This window comes from Arachis duranensis, chromosome 9, assembly GCF_000817695.3.
Source record: "Arachis duranensis cultivar V14167 chromosome 9, aradu.V14167.gnm2.J7QH, whole genome shotgun sequence".
Taxonomy (NCBI): Eukaryota; Viridiplantae; Streptophyta; class Magnoliopsida; order Fabales; family Fabaceae; genus Arachis; species Arachis duranensis.
The window spans coordinates 15,800,816-15,818,533 of NC_029780.3; the positions used below are offsets into that span (position 1 = coordinate 15,800,816).

The 17,718-nt window shown below is 34.1% G+C and overlaps 1 protein-coding gene across 3 annotated transcripts; it reads right to left on the reverse strand.

The window, feature by feature from the left end:
* Positions 1 to 2,376: 2,376 nt before the first annotated feature.
* On the reverse strand, positions 2,377 to 15,365 carry LOC107464905 (eukaryotic translation initiation factor 4G). 3 transcript variants are annotated; one of them, XM_016083867.3, is made up of 11 exons: positions 15,084 to 15,364; positions 9,357 to 9,616; positions 9,024 to 9,160; positions 8,578 to 8,718; positions 8,338 to 8,405; positions 8,184 to 8,240; positions 6,568 to 7,926; positions 6,423 to 6,477; positions 3,512 to 5,873; positions 2,903 to 3,097; positions 2,377 to 2,818 (listed from the first exon to the last, which is right to left on the reverse strand). In XM_016083867.3, the coding sequence occupies exons 2-11, from the start codon at positions 9,521 to 9,523 to the stop codon at positions 2,488 to 2,490; spliced, it is 4,872 nt and encodes a 1,623-aa protein (XP_015939353.1). In that variant the 5' UTR covers positions 9,524 to 9,616; positions 15,084 to 15,364; the 3' UTR covers positions 2,377 to 2,487. The 3 variants fall into 3 exon arrangements, with proteins under 3 accessions (XP_015939353.1, XP_052109884.1, XP_052109885.1); XM_052253924.1 differs by lacking the exon at positions 15,084 to 15,364 and adding an exon at positions 9,920 to 10,029; XM_052253925.1 differs by lacking the exon at positions 2,377 to 2,818 and having other exon boundaries at positions 2,910 to 3,216; positions 15,084 to 15,365.
* Between the last annotated feature and the right edge of the window lie 2,353 nt (positions 15,366 to 17,718).

Here is a 17,718-nt window from a genome sequence, read left to right on the forward strand (position 1 = left end):
ATTTTTAATAAAGAAATGATTGTACTTTACAGTGTTCTTGAAGATCCCAAAAAGTTAAAAATTGCAACGTAGGAGCTGACAGTACAAAGGACCCACAATGAAGAAGAAGCCGACAAAAACAATCAACATTGGGACCAACCCCACTCATGGTCTTGTTGGCTCTAATATTTAGAGTTCCTTTCACTCTTTCAAGGGTTTATTTACACTTTATAATGTAACTTTACGCGGCAATAGGATAGCGATACATGCCAGCCTATGTTAGGTGAAGCCACTTGCATTTAACTCAAAAAACAAGCACTTTTTGTTGGGATTTTTTTTTAAATAAAATAAAAAAATCATATTTTTTAAATATTATTTTTAAACTTTAATTCTTTAAATACAATTTTTTTTATTTAGAGCAAGTTTGTTCATATCCCGACAAACTTTATAATTCGTCTTATTTTCAGTAAATTCCTTTTAAATATTTTAAACTCCACGTATTTAATCTATTTTAATCGATTATCATATTTTTAAATAGTAAATAGGTCTACAAACAAATATATAGAAGTACACAAAAATACACAAATAACAAATATAGCTTCTTCAAAAAAAATTTTAATTATAAATTAAAAAAATAAATCATATTTAATAATGACAACCATTATTATCATAACTAAAAATATACAAAAACACCAAAATAAATCATATTTAACAAAAAGATTTTTAATTATAAGCCATATTTTATTTTATAATAAATTTAAAACTGTATTAACTCTCTAACCCCATTTAACCCAGGTAAATTCTGTTGCTTCTCTTTGCCACGTTTCAAACATCTTAACTTTCTTTTGTCCCTTTTCTTTCTCCTCTAAATAGTAAATACACAAGTAATCCTTCCTTCATCTATTTTTCTGCTAAATCATGAAACCTCTAATAGAAAAAATCACAATTTGGTCTTATCTGTTATCATCGTTGGACACATTAGCTTTCCTTTAAACAGAAATATATCCTCTCATTTTTTTAAATTATTTAATAAAGTATAATTCTTCACTTTATATTCTTTAAATAAAATTAAAAAAAATATGTGAAAGAAGATATTAAATAATAAAAAAATATATTTAACCAAACAATTAAAAAAAAAATTTAAGATGATCCACTCTCCATTAAACTGATCCATTGCTTTGAGGGCCAAAGGTATCTAATGACAATATAGATAATAGAGACCTTGTATTTCACAATCATGTTATTTTTCTTCTTGTACTGAAACTCAAGTGTGAGTTGCTCTCAAATTACTTTGTAACGACAAAATATTGTTTTTTTCTTTAAAGAGGTGAATAATCAATATGTTTTTTTTATTTTTTACTGTATATACCAACTTGACAGATAAAGACTAATTCATTGCAAATCAAAACTTATTCATTTAAGTATTTGTCACTGACTAATAGGTTGGCACATAACATTTATTGATTTATCTGAGAATTGGTTGAATTTATTATTAACGGGTTAATATTGAGATGTTTGATTTGGATTCAAATTGATTGAGATATGAGATGTTGAATCTCATGAAATACTGATGCTTGATTATGAAATGAGTTTGATATTAGTATTATTATGATTTGGGAAGGATGCTGTGATTTGTGAAGGTGATTCAGTTGTAATTATGAAGTGAAGGTATTCTATGAGTTAATGGTGCAACTTAGGGGCATTGAAGCTTAGAATGGTTGTATTAGTTGTGAAGAAATGCTAGAGAACCATTAGAATTTATTATTTTTGGACATTAGTTATTCATTGATATTTAAAAATATAGGCTAAACTATGTTATTAAATTACTAACCTTAAAAAAATTGAATTGATAACTATAATTGATAATAAAAAATAATAAATTCTGATGACTCTCGACATTTCTTAATTGTGTATGGCAATTTGAGGGTGTTGATTGAGATTATACCTTTTCTGGGAGTTTGGTATATGAAGTATTGCAAAAAGTTCAGAGAAACTTAGACTCTACTATTAACATTTACCTTTACCTAATGCATCACTTTATAAGTGTGCCCTTATGTTCAACCTTTTTTGGTCATCAATAATACCTACCACTGCGATTTGATGTACCATAATCATCAAATATGAATAACAATTATTTACGCATAATTTCTCAATGTGATAAAATTGAGTATAAATGTGATAAAATGATTGAAAAATTGAGGGCGTAAAATGGAAAGTATAACCTTCCTTTCGTCTTTCAGCCCCAAAATTGATTCTCATAGTGAAGCTCTTACATATAACCTTTTACATAGGGTGATGTAATAATGCTCCTCGTTGAGAATGTAATAAAATCAATTGAACCTTTTACAGTTGCATGAAGATCGAAGGAAACATATTAAAAGAAAGAATCTCATAAAATTCTATCCACCAGAAAATAAAATCATATATTCAAATCTAGAAACCCCAAAGCACCAGGCTAATAATTTTCCTTCTGTATCTGAAATAGGCTACAATGAGCATCACTGTCCTCTAAATAAATCTCTCTAGCTTTATTGAAGTTGTAGGATTTGGTGGACGGAAAGTCTCCAATTGCAAGTTAGAGCCAACACAGATATCACGTAAAATTGCGTCCCCCTTCTCGAATTTTATTACCTCTAAGGTACTTCCAAGAACATCAGCTGCAAGTCCAGTTTCTAAGAGGCTGCCTGGTTCCTCCCCTCCATCACGTAATATCCGCTCAATCTCATTCAAAGAGAAAACAGACTCTATTATACCTTTCGCAAAAAGACGTCCAAGAAACTCTGGTGCTTTGGGAGCATCATTAACAGCATCCTCCAATGTACTGAGAACAGACTCAAACCTAACAAAACAACAAAAGAAAACAAGGTTATTTACAATAAAAGAATTCTCTCTTCTAGTAATCATATTCTTTAATAAATCTCACCCTTGGATAAGCTGAGCTTGACTCAAGATACCATCATGTGATTTCACAAGGTGAACTAGCAATTTGGCCAAAAGGTCTCGTTCTTTGTCCTTTCTCTCAAATGAGTCTGTGACCCAGAGACAAACCATGGAAGGATGGAAGCATGGAGAGTTTAATTCTTTGACACAGAGAGCAACTTCCTTCTCATCTCTAGCACTAAATTGCATAATTTTTTGTTAGAATGGTTGATGTCATCAAGCTTGTGGATCTTGCCCAGGATGAACATTGGAAATAGGAAGCAGTAATATAAGAGCAATATCATAACATCCTGCCAACTATATCAATTTATATTCAATGTATAGGCACATGTGTGTCTAAATAATTTTAAAACAAAAAGAAATACAGCATAACATAATCTATTCATATTTAAAGTTGACTGTAAAAAACTTCAAATTCTAAATACATAATATACCTAGTTTTGTAAGCATTGTGAAAAAAAAATGATGGTTTCAATAAGTTCAGAACTTTGTAATGCCAAATATTAAACTATTGGTCTCAATTGCCAAGGAAAAAAAAGTAAGTGGCCACAGGCAGTAAGAAGATACAAACACCACAAAGTGAAAGCATTACCTGTAGTATTCTTTGATTGCTGCCATGGACATGTCTCGGAGTTGTTCTTCTGACCGAACCTTTTCTGAAGAAGGAACCTGAGAAACTATTGACCCTTGCAATTGATCAGATGGTGAAGTTGCAACAAGGTTGTCATGTCCCCGATATGAAGTACTCAAATCTTTTTTGTCTAAGCCTATATTATGCTCTAGAGCACTTGATTGATCATAAGCAGCTGGACCTGAAAACCTGTCCGTAAGGTATGGTGCACGCTGTGATAAATCCCCATAACCGTTAAGAACACCAGTTGCTTTGGAAGAGTCTACTGAGGTAGGAATTGCATTAGGCATCGATGAACTTACAATTGCAGTTGATCCTCTAATGGACATTCCCCTAGCCAAACTGCCCTGGGGTCCCAAGGTAATAGAATCATCCCCCAAGGCTCTTGGAGACAAGGTCCTAGCCTCAAAAGATTGCCTCTCTTCAGAACAAGCATCCTGAGAACCAAACCCACGAACTTGACCAGGTAACCCATGCGGTACTCCAATTTGAGCAGTTGTAGATGACACCAGAGATCCTCTTGGACGAAAGTCCACAGGGTTTCTTCTTGATGTTTGGTTGTTGCTTGGACCACGACCTAACCTACCAGCTTGGGCCTGCCTCTCTTGCACTGCATCTCTATGCACTTCCTCAATCTTCTTTGGACCTTCAATTTTTCTCCTTTGTTGCCATTTATTTTCCCTCAAATCAATGGCATCCTTCAACATGAACCTCACCCTAGATGATAAATTCATGTTGTCTGACAATAGTTTCATCCTTTCGAAGTATGCATCCATATGTTTTTTGGCTTTGGGATGATCAATCATGTCCCCAATAGTACTCATTAGCTTGCACAAAGCTTCAATATCTTCTTCATCAGGATCCTGATATTGACCAAGTAACTTCTTGATGCACTCATGCATTATCCTCTCTGTCAACATTCTCTTCTTATATAGCTCACCAATTAATCTAATATTACCTAGCATGCGTCTTCTTGCCTTGACTCTTCTATCTTCCCTTTCTTCATCAGATTGCTTAACTTCACCTTCATCAGCCTTATTTGCTTCTTCTTGCTCTCTTTCACCTCTCTCAAATTCCTCTTGACACTTGTTTAATAATAATCTTTTGAAAGTTATCTTTTCATTGTCCTCACTGAAATCAGGCAACTCAGAAGCCAAATGTAAACAGAAGTTGGCATACATTTCACAAAAGGTAGGCTCCATCAAAGCCTTCTCAAAAATTTGTGAGATGACACCAGTAAGGGTGATAGCATTGTCAATATTAACCACTTTTACCTGTTCAAAGAGCCTCTCAAAATTCTGAGGAGTTAATTTGTTCAAGATAGCTTTCAGCTGCCTCTGTTTTGCCTCTTCTATATCCGAAACTTTACCCACTTCATACTTCCTCTCAGCCTTGTGCATCGTCTGTAAAGGAGTTTGAGGAGTACGAGAATGAATTAACCCCTTGTGCTGGAAGCTAACAGAACGCTGCCACCTTTCTCCATTACTGTTTCTTTGCATTCCACTTGGAATTCCCATGGATTGCGTTGGTCCATAAAGGACCCCTGCTCCAGCATATTGAATAGGTGTCTCTCCACGGAAGTTCCTTAAAGCACCAAAATTGTTTCCTGGACCAGATCGAAAACCTACATTACCTCCACCAACATCCAAACCACGTCTTCCAGAATGAAAAGTATTCCACCTCTCTTCCTCATTTACACCAGTTCCACAATAATCCATCCAAGGCATTCCACTAGGCCTATCTACAATAGTAAAACTCATTAAAGCCTCAGCTATGTCAACTGTGATCTGAAAACCTTCAGGAAGATCAGTGCACTGCTCTGCAAATTTCAAAAGAAAATCTCGAGAGTACCTCTTGGCTACACCTCTGTTAACATCACTAATCAGTTGAAATTTGTCATCAACTTCCAGTTTTGATGTACACATGTCAGCGGCATCCTCCCAATCATCAGGCTCAACTTTACTCTGTTGACATTTCTCACTCACTTTAAGATCTAGGTGAGCAGCATCTGTAGATACCTGCTTCAAACTTTCAGATGAAGAAGCATTGTTTGTGCTTTCTGAACTGAAAACAGTTTCTTTCTTTTCCTTTGGTCCCTTGTATGCGTTATAAAGATCAGAAGTTGACCCAGCAGCATTAGCTTTTCGAAGAATCTCTCTTCTTTTCTTATTACCTTTAGATGTAGCTTTTACTTTATTTGGTTCTGAAATTGGTTTATCGTTGGCACTAGATGTCAAAAAAGACAGAGAGTCATTGCAAAAAGTATCTGAACTATTCTTGACATGATTTGAGGTTGTCTCCAGAATATCAACTGACTGCATATCTAGTGTACAATAATTTCCACAAAGAACACGGTTAGTAACTACACAATCATTTCGACTTAAAATGATATCTCTATAATCCAATGTAAATAAATGTAGAGATGCTTAAATTTCCACTCGGCCTATCAAATTTTGCTACAACACTAGCAGATTCATCATGTCCTTGTATGAATCTTTAAGATTAACACCTCATCACTGACATTTACAGAATTTTGTTCAATTTGTTTTCTAACACCTCATTAGTTACAGCATTTTGTTCAATTTGTTTAGACTTGCCCATCACAATTAAAATTTTCCTGGTAACTACAAAAGTGGTTCATCATTTTTGTTACCAAGTTTCAAACAATTATGCTTTAAACCTTTTTCTTCTGGTGATTCATTATGCTTGTCATCCTTATGATGACTACTAGAAACTTCAATGCTATTGTTCACTTCAACACTAGGGATGGTTGATATTGTGTCATACATTTCTGGAAGATCTTCAGTGGCAATTGCTATAGAATGAATTGTTTTAGTTCTAAATGGTTTGGAAAATCCAATATCAGACATACCATTATCAATAGCTTGATAAGCAACATTATCCATTGATGGAGATTGAATAGAAACCTGTGGGGGAAAAAAGTACATAAAATATAATATGCTCAAGTAAATCAAGACTAATGAAGAATACTTAAAATGAATAATAAAGTACTAAACTGCCTGATGATGTGATTGGGCGCTCTTCTCTAGTTTCTTTGGATTTTCCTTCAAAGAATTTGACCTAGTTAGAGTTTCCTTCCTTCTAGACACAAGTGAGGCATGATCTTCAGTCATTACTGATGAAGGTTGTGACAAGGGAGTGGCTGCAAGCTTCTCAATAGATACAAAAACAGATCCAGGTGATTGTTTTTGTTGCACAAAAGAGTTACCAAATAATTTTGATTGCTGTGAAGAAATTTCTGGACTAGTTTCAGATACATTTTGTAATGCAGGGGAGCCCGAATCACATGATGCTACCGAAATATTGGGTTCTCGGTTTTGAACGCCAGAATTACCAGAATTGGACAATGATGTGTCTACAACATCAGATGCATCACATGGTCTAATTGTCACAGGAGCAGCTCCAGTTAATGACATTAAATTAGGAATATCATGAAAATTTTCTAAAATTGGGGGTTCAACACTACCAAGAATAGAAGCACCTGTTTTATTAGCAAACAGAGAGCTATGTTGCATTGAATTCAAGAAACCAACATTTTGCGAACCATGATTCAATGGATAATTGAATCTTTGTGGTTGCAAATTAGCAGTATTTTGGCTACTTGTTAGTGGGAGAGGATTGGGAGGATGGTAATAGAGAGAATTAGTACTATAAGAGTTGGGGGAATAATAATTCATTGGATAAGCTGCAAAAGATTGACCAGGTTGGGATTGGGAAGGGATATTAGGATGTGACCTGGAATTAGATGACCCATCTGAATATGCATTTGCTCTTTTATCAAGTCTCAACTCTTCATGAGTCTCGGGGTGAGTGATCTTCACATGAGTTGTTTTTCGAGGACCAGGTTGATATTGTTGTCCATGTTGTTGGGGATATTGTTGAATCATACTAATACCCACATTGCCTAATTGATGTGACAACTGATGCCCCATTTGAGGAGTAAAAGTCATGTTTTGACCTTGATTCATGATCCCCTGAGGTTGCATTGGACGAGGTTGAAGACTTGGAATAAAAATTGGCTGTTGCACTTGTGTAGTATTTCCAATTGGCAAAGCCATTTGTATAGGCATCTGGAGAGATGTTGTAGGCAACCCCTGAGATTGAATATGTGGATTAGAACTACCAAACTGTAAAGATGCTCGTGACAGGTGATATGGTGTTGAGTTTGAAATCCCAGTTATAGGAATAATAGAAGGATTCTGCATTTGGTTTGCTGAGGTTGCAGTTGGCACGCGAAGATCCTTTTTTGCCTTAGTTTGTATATTAGTTTCCCCATCAATAGACTGCTCAATGACACTTGCATCTTTTCTTGGTGATAGTTGTTGTTTTGGAATAAGAGATGTTGGCACTGAAGCCTGAAAGTGAAGACAATTTGTTGGCACAAAATAAATAATTTTCATTGCTATGAACACATAATTCAAGGCGTGTTATGTCAACATCAACAAGTTACATAATCATAAGTGCACTCCAACCTAAGATTCTATACCAAATCAATTCTTGCTCGGCATCTGAAATAAGATCTAGAATTCAATGAGAAGTTGTGGGTAGTGGTACCAAATGAATATAGTAACATAGAAGTAAAGGAGAAATTAAAAAGAATATATGTTCACACCTGATCCTGCTTCTGCTCATCTATATTAGGACGAGCTGAGCTTATACTAGTAGGGCCCTGAATATCAGAACAAATTACTTAATGGCCATAAAGTTCTAAAAATATATGCAGTATACCAGACACAACGTACACAATTTATATGTGCAAAACTTACTGTCATCCCATTCATAATGCTAGGATTAATAGATCCAAATTGGAAAGGGAATGACTTTGATGCATCTCCTATAAAAAATACATTTTATATTCAGAATACTTCAGTCTCAAGACTGACAATTAATAGCTACTAAGGAAAATATTTTAGCATCAAGAACTTTTACAAACCCAAGATACAAGTCATAAAATGTTGACTTAATTCCACATAATTTCAAGCAAAAAACAGATTAGTCTAGCATACCCTTAGTAGGAGTTTCAGGAGTAATTGGATCAGAAGTTGCAGGGGGCAGTTGAGAACTTGGAACTTTTGGAATAGTTACAGTACTCCCTTGTACAGCAGATGATTCACATGGCTTGGTAGTAGCTGGAGCATCAGATGCTCCTATCATACAACATAAATGAATGAGTTACTTAAACTAATAATTCACCGAACACCAAATAACATATAATTCTAAAATAGTTACTTTAGAAAATCAAACCTAGTCCCTTTAGTTATACTCCTTGTGGATACCTTAACAATTGAGCTACAATTTGTTTTAGGTAATTGTTATATAAAAAATAATCAATAAAGATGGAGATACTTTCCACAGAAAATTTTTGTTAAACAGCAAACTAGAGACTTAAAAAACAAAGAGAATAAACATAATTCTTTTAAAAAGGAAGTAAATAAAATTCTCTCAAGCTTACCATGCAATTGAGGTTGCACATGGGCACCATTCTGTATGTTTCGAGCAGCAGAACCACTGTTAGACTCTATTACATTCAGTGGGGTGGGGTTTACTCTAGATTGTCCAACTTGTGCATCGCTAGACTTCTTGTTAAACCTAGAACAAGCAACAAGCAACAGACAAAATCGATTAAAACACGCCCACGCACACACCCACACACACACATCTCACACAAAACAAATTACACACTCATCTCACCCAAAACTCAATCTCCACACATCCAATATCCATTGAAAAACATAATCGTAGTAAAATAACAAAATCAGTTACAAACTTGCAAGCCCTAACATACCTCTGGTTAGAGGAGAGTGATGGAGATGAGGGAATCGATGGCGTTGGCTTAATGCCGCCACCGCCGTAGGCAAATGAGGAACCTTGCTGCTGATTGAAACTGGTGGATCGCTCAGATTTTCGGTACACTGCTGTGCTTCTATTGGTCTTTGATTGATTGAAGGACATATATCCAAACCCTTTGATTCCTCAAATACAGTTTTCAAAAATGGGGGGATAATTGGAAAATAAAAAGAGAAAATTTCCCTCTTTCAATTTTTCCTGCAACCAACAAGATCCAAGTTATCATCATAATTGGAGCACGCTAAAATTTATCAAATTGTGCGTATTTGATCTAATTGTTGTTGGAACATTTAGAAAATTATTCAAAAAATACATACCGAGAAAAATTAGATATCTACAATTTCGAATTTATTTTTTATAGCCAAATGTTAGTTTACTCTCAGAATTGCATACACTAAGATGACAATAAAAATTTAATTAAAATGAATACCAAAGAAATAACATGATAAGAATCATATGAAATAGATAAAACTAAAATAAAAGGAGGACATAGTGAAGCACCTGAAGTGGAGGAGTGTGTGTCAAAATTAGGGGTTTATTGGGTAGTGATGGCAGTGGGAGATAAACACAGATAGATAGAAGGGGATGAGAGAGAGACAAAAAGAGAAGAGCAAACTCATGAGTGAAAGGGTGGGTCAAAAGAAGGTAGGTTTTTCAGGAGATCACTACTCGAATGGGCCATGATTTTTGTAACACCTATTCATACTCTTCTCTTTATCCCTCGAGATATTCTTGGGAGTTCTAACAGCAAATAAACTTTAATCTATTTATAATAAAACACATAAGATATGAGTCATATGTGTTTCTAAAATAACAACCATGGTTAATAGTTAATTTAATATTTAAATATCAAATTAAGATATGGGAAAATAAATCTAGAAATATTATTGATTTCTCCTTAAGTTTCACATCCTTAGTGTCTCTTCACTGTGTCTGACACTAATCTCAATTCTCACAGCTGGTGCAACCCCATGTCTCAACTCCAAACATTTTTTTCTTGTCATTGCTGTCGCTTAAAGATTCAATTGCAAACTTCTGTTCAAGTCTCTTTTTAATTTTAAGCTTTTGAACAAATTATTTTTGTAGTTTTGATTTGTCTTGTTATTAGTGTTTTTGTTACGGGAAAGAACATTACCAATTTCAATGAAATTAAGGTAAACGATGCTGATTCAGAGCTATTTCTTACCATAAAAAATATGAGCTCTTGTAGTGTCAAGTTTTGTATTCATAGAATGTGTTTTATGTCTAAAATAATATTTCACATCAAACCTACCAAATAAAAAATACAGTTTTAAAGTTAGAAGCAGTGGCAGAATTAGATTCGAGGGAAGAGTCCAATCAAGAAGGAAATAAAATAGTATAAGCTTCCGAAAATATTGCCATAAAATCTCTATTTTTACTTGGTTTAATTCAAATTTACAATGAGTTAGTTAATCATGGTAGCTTTTTCCAAAACATAAGTGATCCAAAAAACATGTGTCTCCTTACAATTGAAAAAGAGAAAAAGTCTTCCTTTGTTCATGAACATCAAGTTTTTCTCTTGTTTCTCTCACTTTTTCTTCCTTTACTTTTGCCTCTATTGTAATCTAATTTTAATGGTTAAATAAATTTGTATCCATGTAAAATGGTAACTTTTTGCTTTATTTATTAAAAGAGTAAAGTATGGTTTTTGTCCCAACGTTTGGAGTAAGTCTCAAATTGTCCCTAACGTTCAAATCGTCCTATTTAAGTTCCTAACGTTCCAAAATTGACTCAATGATTTCTTGCCGTTAGGGAACTGTTAACAAATTAATGGCGGGACAAAATTGAGACGATTTTGAAACGTTAGGGATTTAAATAGGACGAAAACGTTGAAGACAAAACATAGAAATAAATTTTAATTTTATCCTTCAATAATATCAATTTTCTACGATACATAGTTATTCAATTATTTTTTAATTACATCTAAATAAATTATACTTAATTACATTGCTTTTGTTCTAAATAAATTTATTTTTTTATAATTTCTCTTAAAAAATTTTACTCATCATAAAATATTTATAGAATGACTAGTACATAAACTTGTGGGGAAAAAATGATACATATACAATAAAGTCATGTGATTCTAGTCATTCTACAAATATTTCATGATGAGTAAAAATCTTTAAGAGTAAAATTATAAAAAAAAAATTATTTAGAATCAAAATAATGTGCTTAAGTGCAATTTATTTAGATGTGATTAAAAAATAATTGAATAACTATGTACGGTAAAAGATTGATATTAGTGAAGGATAAAATTAAAATTTATTTCTATGTATCGTTTTTGTCCCCAATGTTTTCGTCCTATTTAAGTCCCTAACGTTTCAAAATCGTCTCAATTTTATCCCGCCGTTAATTCCGTTAACAGATCCCTAACGGCATGACAACATTGAGTCAATTTTGAAATGTTAGGGACTTAAATAGGACGATTTAAACGTTAGGGACAACTTTGGGAATTACTCCAAACATTGGGGACAAAAACGATACTTTACTCAATTGATTAAATATGTGATTATTTCATAAGTTAAGATTGTATATAGTAGTAGTAGTAGTAGAACTATCATGCAATTGCCTTAACATAAACAAAATAATGATATAATCAAAACTAACATTTTGAATTCTTTTATAAAAAACATAAGAAAACAAACTGCAAGACCTAAAAAAAATTTTAAAAAATCATATCTTATGTAACAATTTTTTACACTGTTAATTAATAAAAGTGTAAAACAATATCAAATTACTATAAATAAACATTGAGTATAATAGTTAAAGTATAATTTTTATGGGTTGAGTGTAAAATAATTTTATACTATCAATCAATTAAAATTTGGAATACTGAGAAATCATAATGTGGATAATAATGGTAGTGGATAGTTAATTTTGAATGATTTGACACTTTTTTCAAAATTACAATAGGTGGATAGTGTAATGTTACACTATGAGTGTAAAACTAAATCCAAATTTAGAGCTTAGTTTTTGTATACATCATTGTTGTGTAATAAAGTTTTACATGTACGTTAAAAATTTCAATTAAATACTATTATGTAGAAAAGAAAAATGCTTATCATACTCACTATCTAACAAAATCATACCTATGTAGTTGATAACTCTCTGGTTATCCCACCAAATCGTTCAAGTTGTAAAAGATGAGTAAAGCATTGTTCCCATGACAACTAATTTATCAAAACTGGTCACTACTTTCAATATCTATTTAGAAGAAATCAACTATTTTCAAATTGAAGGTATCTCAAATTAATAATAGTAAAGTAAGAAAGAAAATGCTATGTTTAATATAACTAGCAAAAGCACGCTAAAGATTCGGATTAATTCAATTCAATATAATAACCGAGTAATTTTCTAGGAGCTTGATTTGCAGTTGATAAGCTAATGAAACAGATTATAGTTGTTAATCCCTACTTCCTTAGGTGGCTAACTCTCCTCTTCTTTTATCAACATATTAATCCTTTAAGTATGTGTCTATAACAAGGACAAACTCCTCTCCTTAGAGCTAGTGCATACATCAAATTCCCAATTCATGCATAAACCCTAAGTCAATTCAGAAGGAGATCGAACTCACGAAGTTGCAATGAAACAAGCGATAAACCTTTAAAGTATCAATCTTATCATCAAATTCTCAAAAAGCTGAGACATAAATTATCCATATTGAACCAAGCCCCTATCTATAGTGAGAAAATCTAGTTACTCACAACATCTATCTTTCTCTTGTTCTTTTTTATTTTATTTTGCATCACCGTCTAGGCGGTGGATTTATGCCGCAACAAACAGTGACCTTTCGGCTGGAAAATATTGAGTAACCTAAGCAATGAGTGATTGAGTAGCTAGCTCTAAGTGCATTATGATGGCATATTGCAATAATTTTTTTCCTGACTAGTGCTTGAGTGATAACTTTTGATTGCTTGAACATGAAGACTCTACATACTAAAAACTCAAAAAATATAAAAACTAGGAAAATGAGCTCTCTTCCTATATAGGCCACAACATCATCAGGTAAAATTCTATTACCTGACTCTTTTAGCATGGGTATAATTACAACCTATTACTTAGGACTACTCAAAATTACCTCTATCCAACAGATGGTGGTGTATCTAATTACCCCACATCATGGGTATAATTACTCCTCGCCAAAAGGGCTCTTGGGAATCAACTGTATCTAACATTTTCGAAACAATTCTATTCTCTACCTAAGTAGCAAGACAATTTTATTCTCGTCAAGAGCTAACTAAGTTCGCCTTAGCGTGACTTAGTCATGCTAGTTCTTTTCAATTAACATAGCACAAACTCTCATTCATTATCCTTTATTGTATCTTATTAATCTCATTTGTGAATGATATATTCAACATCATAATCAAGCATAAGAACTTTACGAAGTGATAAAACATAAAAAGGCATTCCATAACATCTATCATATCAGAATCCAATGTATTTTTAGTGTCATCTCTCTTTTACCTTCCTTACTGAATAATAACTTTGCAAGCTCTCTAGCTAGTCTCTCACTCATTTAGATCATCAATAACTCATTATTCATTTTCCTTTATCAAACAAAAGCACACCTAATTAGACTTTTGAATCTAGTTTTACTTGTTAACTTCTAATTCTTCTTTCTCTTTCTCTTTCTCTTAAGTCTCTATATCTCTAACATAGAAAGCATCACAAGCAAAATATGAAATCTCTTGCCATGTGTTCTAATAAACATCGCCCCTTGCATAACATAATATTGCATCGAACTCATAATAGGCATAAGGCCTTCTCTAAAGAAAACCATCTTTTGCCCTGAGCTAGGATCACACATGTGTCACAAGTACACCTTTATGCAAAGGTTTAACTTCTTACCATTTTAGAACATAATATTCGTGACAACGTTTCATCACCCATATTTAACTTATCTTAATTCCTGAATCATTTACATTAACTTGTATCAACTCTTATAATCTCAACATCAACAATTAATACTCAAGACTCAAGTTAAACAATGACATCCTAAGCCCAAGACATATTCATTAACAATCTATAACATTACAATGTCTAAAACACTTTAATCCACCATATCCTATAATAACTCTTAATCCTCAATAAGCATTCATAACATCAAATGCCTAAAGACACCTTTAAGCCTTAAATTACTTCCCCTTTTACATCCTCTAACATGATTTAAATTATAATCCTTATGCTCCATAATCATTCTAGTATTTTAGGGAATCTAGTACTCGTTCTAAGGTCATTTAATACATAAAAACTAAATTCTGCAGCAAAAGAATACATTTTGTAATAAGGACAATCAATTTTGTCATTGATTTGCATTTTGCCATTCTGGTGAATCGATTATCTAAGCTAGAGGATCAATTATCCATTCTCTAAGTTACAGAAGAAAACACGAATTTCTAGATAGCAGAGAATAAAATCGATTCTCTAAGCTGCAGAACCCAATTTTTTCGCATTCAATTCTACAAAACTCCACCAACACAATCTACCTCTCCAACCAAACTCGTAAGTAAAAATCTTCCAAAATCCATATCGTATAATCACATTCAAGCATATATCAAGCTTTCCATGTCTCACACAAAACCCTAGGAAGCATAAATCACTAACAACAACATCAATCATGCACTTTGAAACACAAAAACCTAACCTTGGTGTGCTTAGTGTAGGGGCGATTGCTACCATAGTGTTGCTGGCAGTTAAAGCCAACAAAACAGAGGAAGGTGGACGGATTAGTGGTGATGATGGCGATGTGGGTTTGCTCGGTGGTTGTGGTAGCCATTAAACTTGACTCCTTGAAGTTCCTCCTTCAAGCTTCCAAGATATACAAGGGTTCCTTCCTCCCTTTCACTTCTTCCTCTTCAGTTCTACTCCTCCTATGCCTTCTTCTTTTTCTTCTTCTTCTCATCTGCTTCCCTCGTCTATTTTTCTTCTCTCTCTCTCTGTTGTAAAAACCGAATCAGATCATCCGGTTCGACCGGGTTAGTCAAGAACCAACCCTTTATCCGGTTGATTTTGATGAAAAATAGTACTAGTCAAATTGACGATTAACCGGTAAACTGAAGAACCGATTAGCAGTGTACCGGTCTGCTGCAATGCTCCTAAACGACATCGTTTAACCATTTTATCCACCCTCACCCAAGTTGCATACATTGAAGAATTAAAATCAGGAGTATTTATCCAAATTAGTCCCTAAAAAGAATTTTGAAGTAGACGCTTTGGTCCCCAACAAAATTTAATTATATAATTAGTCCCCAACTTTTGTAAACGTCCATCACTTTAGTCCTTCTGTTAGTTTTCTCCGTAAAACCTTAACGATGGAATCCAACGTGTCACGTTAAACTGTTGAGTCAGCCGTTAAACGCCACGTGGGATGAAAGACAAAATGGTCCCTGGAAAGACAACTACAAAAGTGTTCTTGTATGATGCCCTAAATCCTAAAACAACGGCGTGAAGGTCATCATCAGCTTCGTGTGCTGCTCTGAAAACGTGTAACCGTGACAAGTGGAGGGAATTTGATAAGCTCTTATCGTCGACGAGTTATTAGAGGTAGCGGAGATGGTAGTGCTAGCAGTACTTCAGGTGGCCCTAAATTTTTGCAAGAGGGGAGAATCCAAGATGCCACTGCGGAGCTTATGCCATTGTTGTGGAGTTTGGAACAGATAAGAACCCAAGAAGACCTTTCTTTGGATGTCCTTATTATAGGATAAGAAAAATTGGGTATGGTATCTTCTTTATGCATTGCAAAATTCATGGGTTAACTTTGATTTTGTGCATTTTTCCCTTCAATGTAAGAGAATCTTTCACACTGTGAATTTTTTATATGGTTTGACAAAGTTTTTTTCCCATGAAATGCAAGGTAGCCAGCATAATGTTGTACTGGAAGAGATGGTGAAGAAGTTAAAAGATTTGGTAGATGAATTAGAGAAGAAGACTAAAAATGTAAGTAAAAGGAGGGAGTGGAGCAGTCAATGCAAAAGTGTATTCTTTTTCATGCTAGGTTTTTTTGTTTGTATTTTTGTAGGAAAGATATAGCTAGGTAGGAAAAGAAGGAAATTGGGTGCTTATAATGTATGGATATATTGTAATTGAATAATTGATCAAAGTGTAATTGCCAATATTATAGTCTGTCAGAATTGTCTAATAAAATTTCTTTTGCCCAATATTAGAATCATATGCATTCACAAAAATAATATTCCAAAAATCTGATTTAATACAAATCGCAACACTCATAATTATCAAAATAGTCTAATAACCATAATTTCATATAATTGAAATCAAGCATCAAAGTTCTTAATATTCCAACCAAAAACTTACTTATAGCTAGTTTATATATGTTGCTAGCATCAAAGATACATTCCAAAAGCATATCTTAAAGTTGCATAGATGCACTACATAACCATAATCTATTACAAAAGGGTCTTAAAAAACTAAACAACATAACTACAATCAGCATGATATCACAGAGCAATATCATTTCTTCTTTTGGAGGTTGAGTCCTGGTGATTGGTGTAGGCATGAACTTGAATATTCTAGCAGCAGTTCCAGAGCTTGTAGCAGCAATTGTTTCCAGAGAGATTCTTGGTATCTGATTTGGATGGAGTGACCTAGGCACTAGAGCAAATGGGGCTGTAGGTGGAGGAGTTAGAGTAGATGGAGGTGAAGGTCTTGGAGCCGAAACAAGCTTCATAAGAGGTGTTGGGGCAGTGACCGAAGCTACATGAGGTCTCAGAATTTTTTGTTTGAGTCTTTGAGGCCTAAAACTTGTTGCTGATGTAACTTGGTTGGATGAGTTAGTAGTGTGCTCCTAACACAACACAAAGTAACAAGACAAGTACATAAATGACATACAAATCATCGAATATAATCCAATTTAGAAAGGTACATGTGGCTGTGGTTGAGGGACTGATAGGGTTACTTGTACTTCCACCTGTGATCCTGCTGCAATGATGGATCCACTTCCATTACCCTTTTTTTACCTTTATTCTTTGGTGGGGTTTAGGCCTTCGTGGTCCCTTGCATGTTTTTGCATTGTGGCTAGATTCGCCACATTTTTTACAGGTAACCTTGAATGTTCTTCGTCCCTTTGTTCCATCACGCGCGTCTTCAACAGGGTCCGCCTTCCTTTTTTTTCTTCGTGGGGCGGCCTGCAGGCCTCCTAATGATGGGTGGCTCTGAAGATAGTGGTCCAGTCTTCACCCAATACTCTTCTGAGTTGACAGGTTTGATGACATGCTCATCAGTTGCTCTAAATGCATCCATCTTTAGCCAAGGATGCACATATG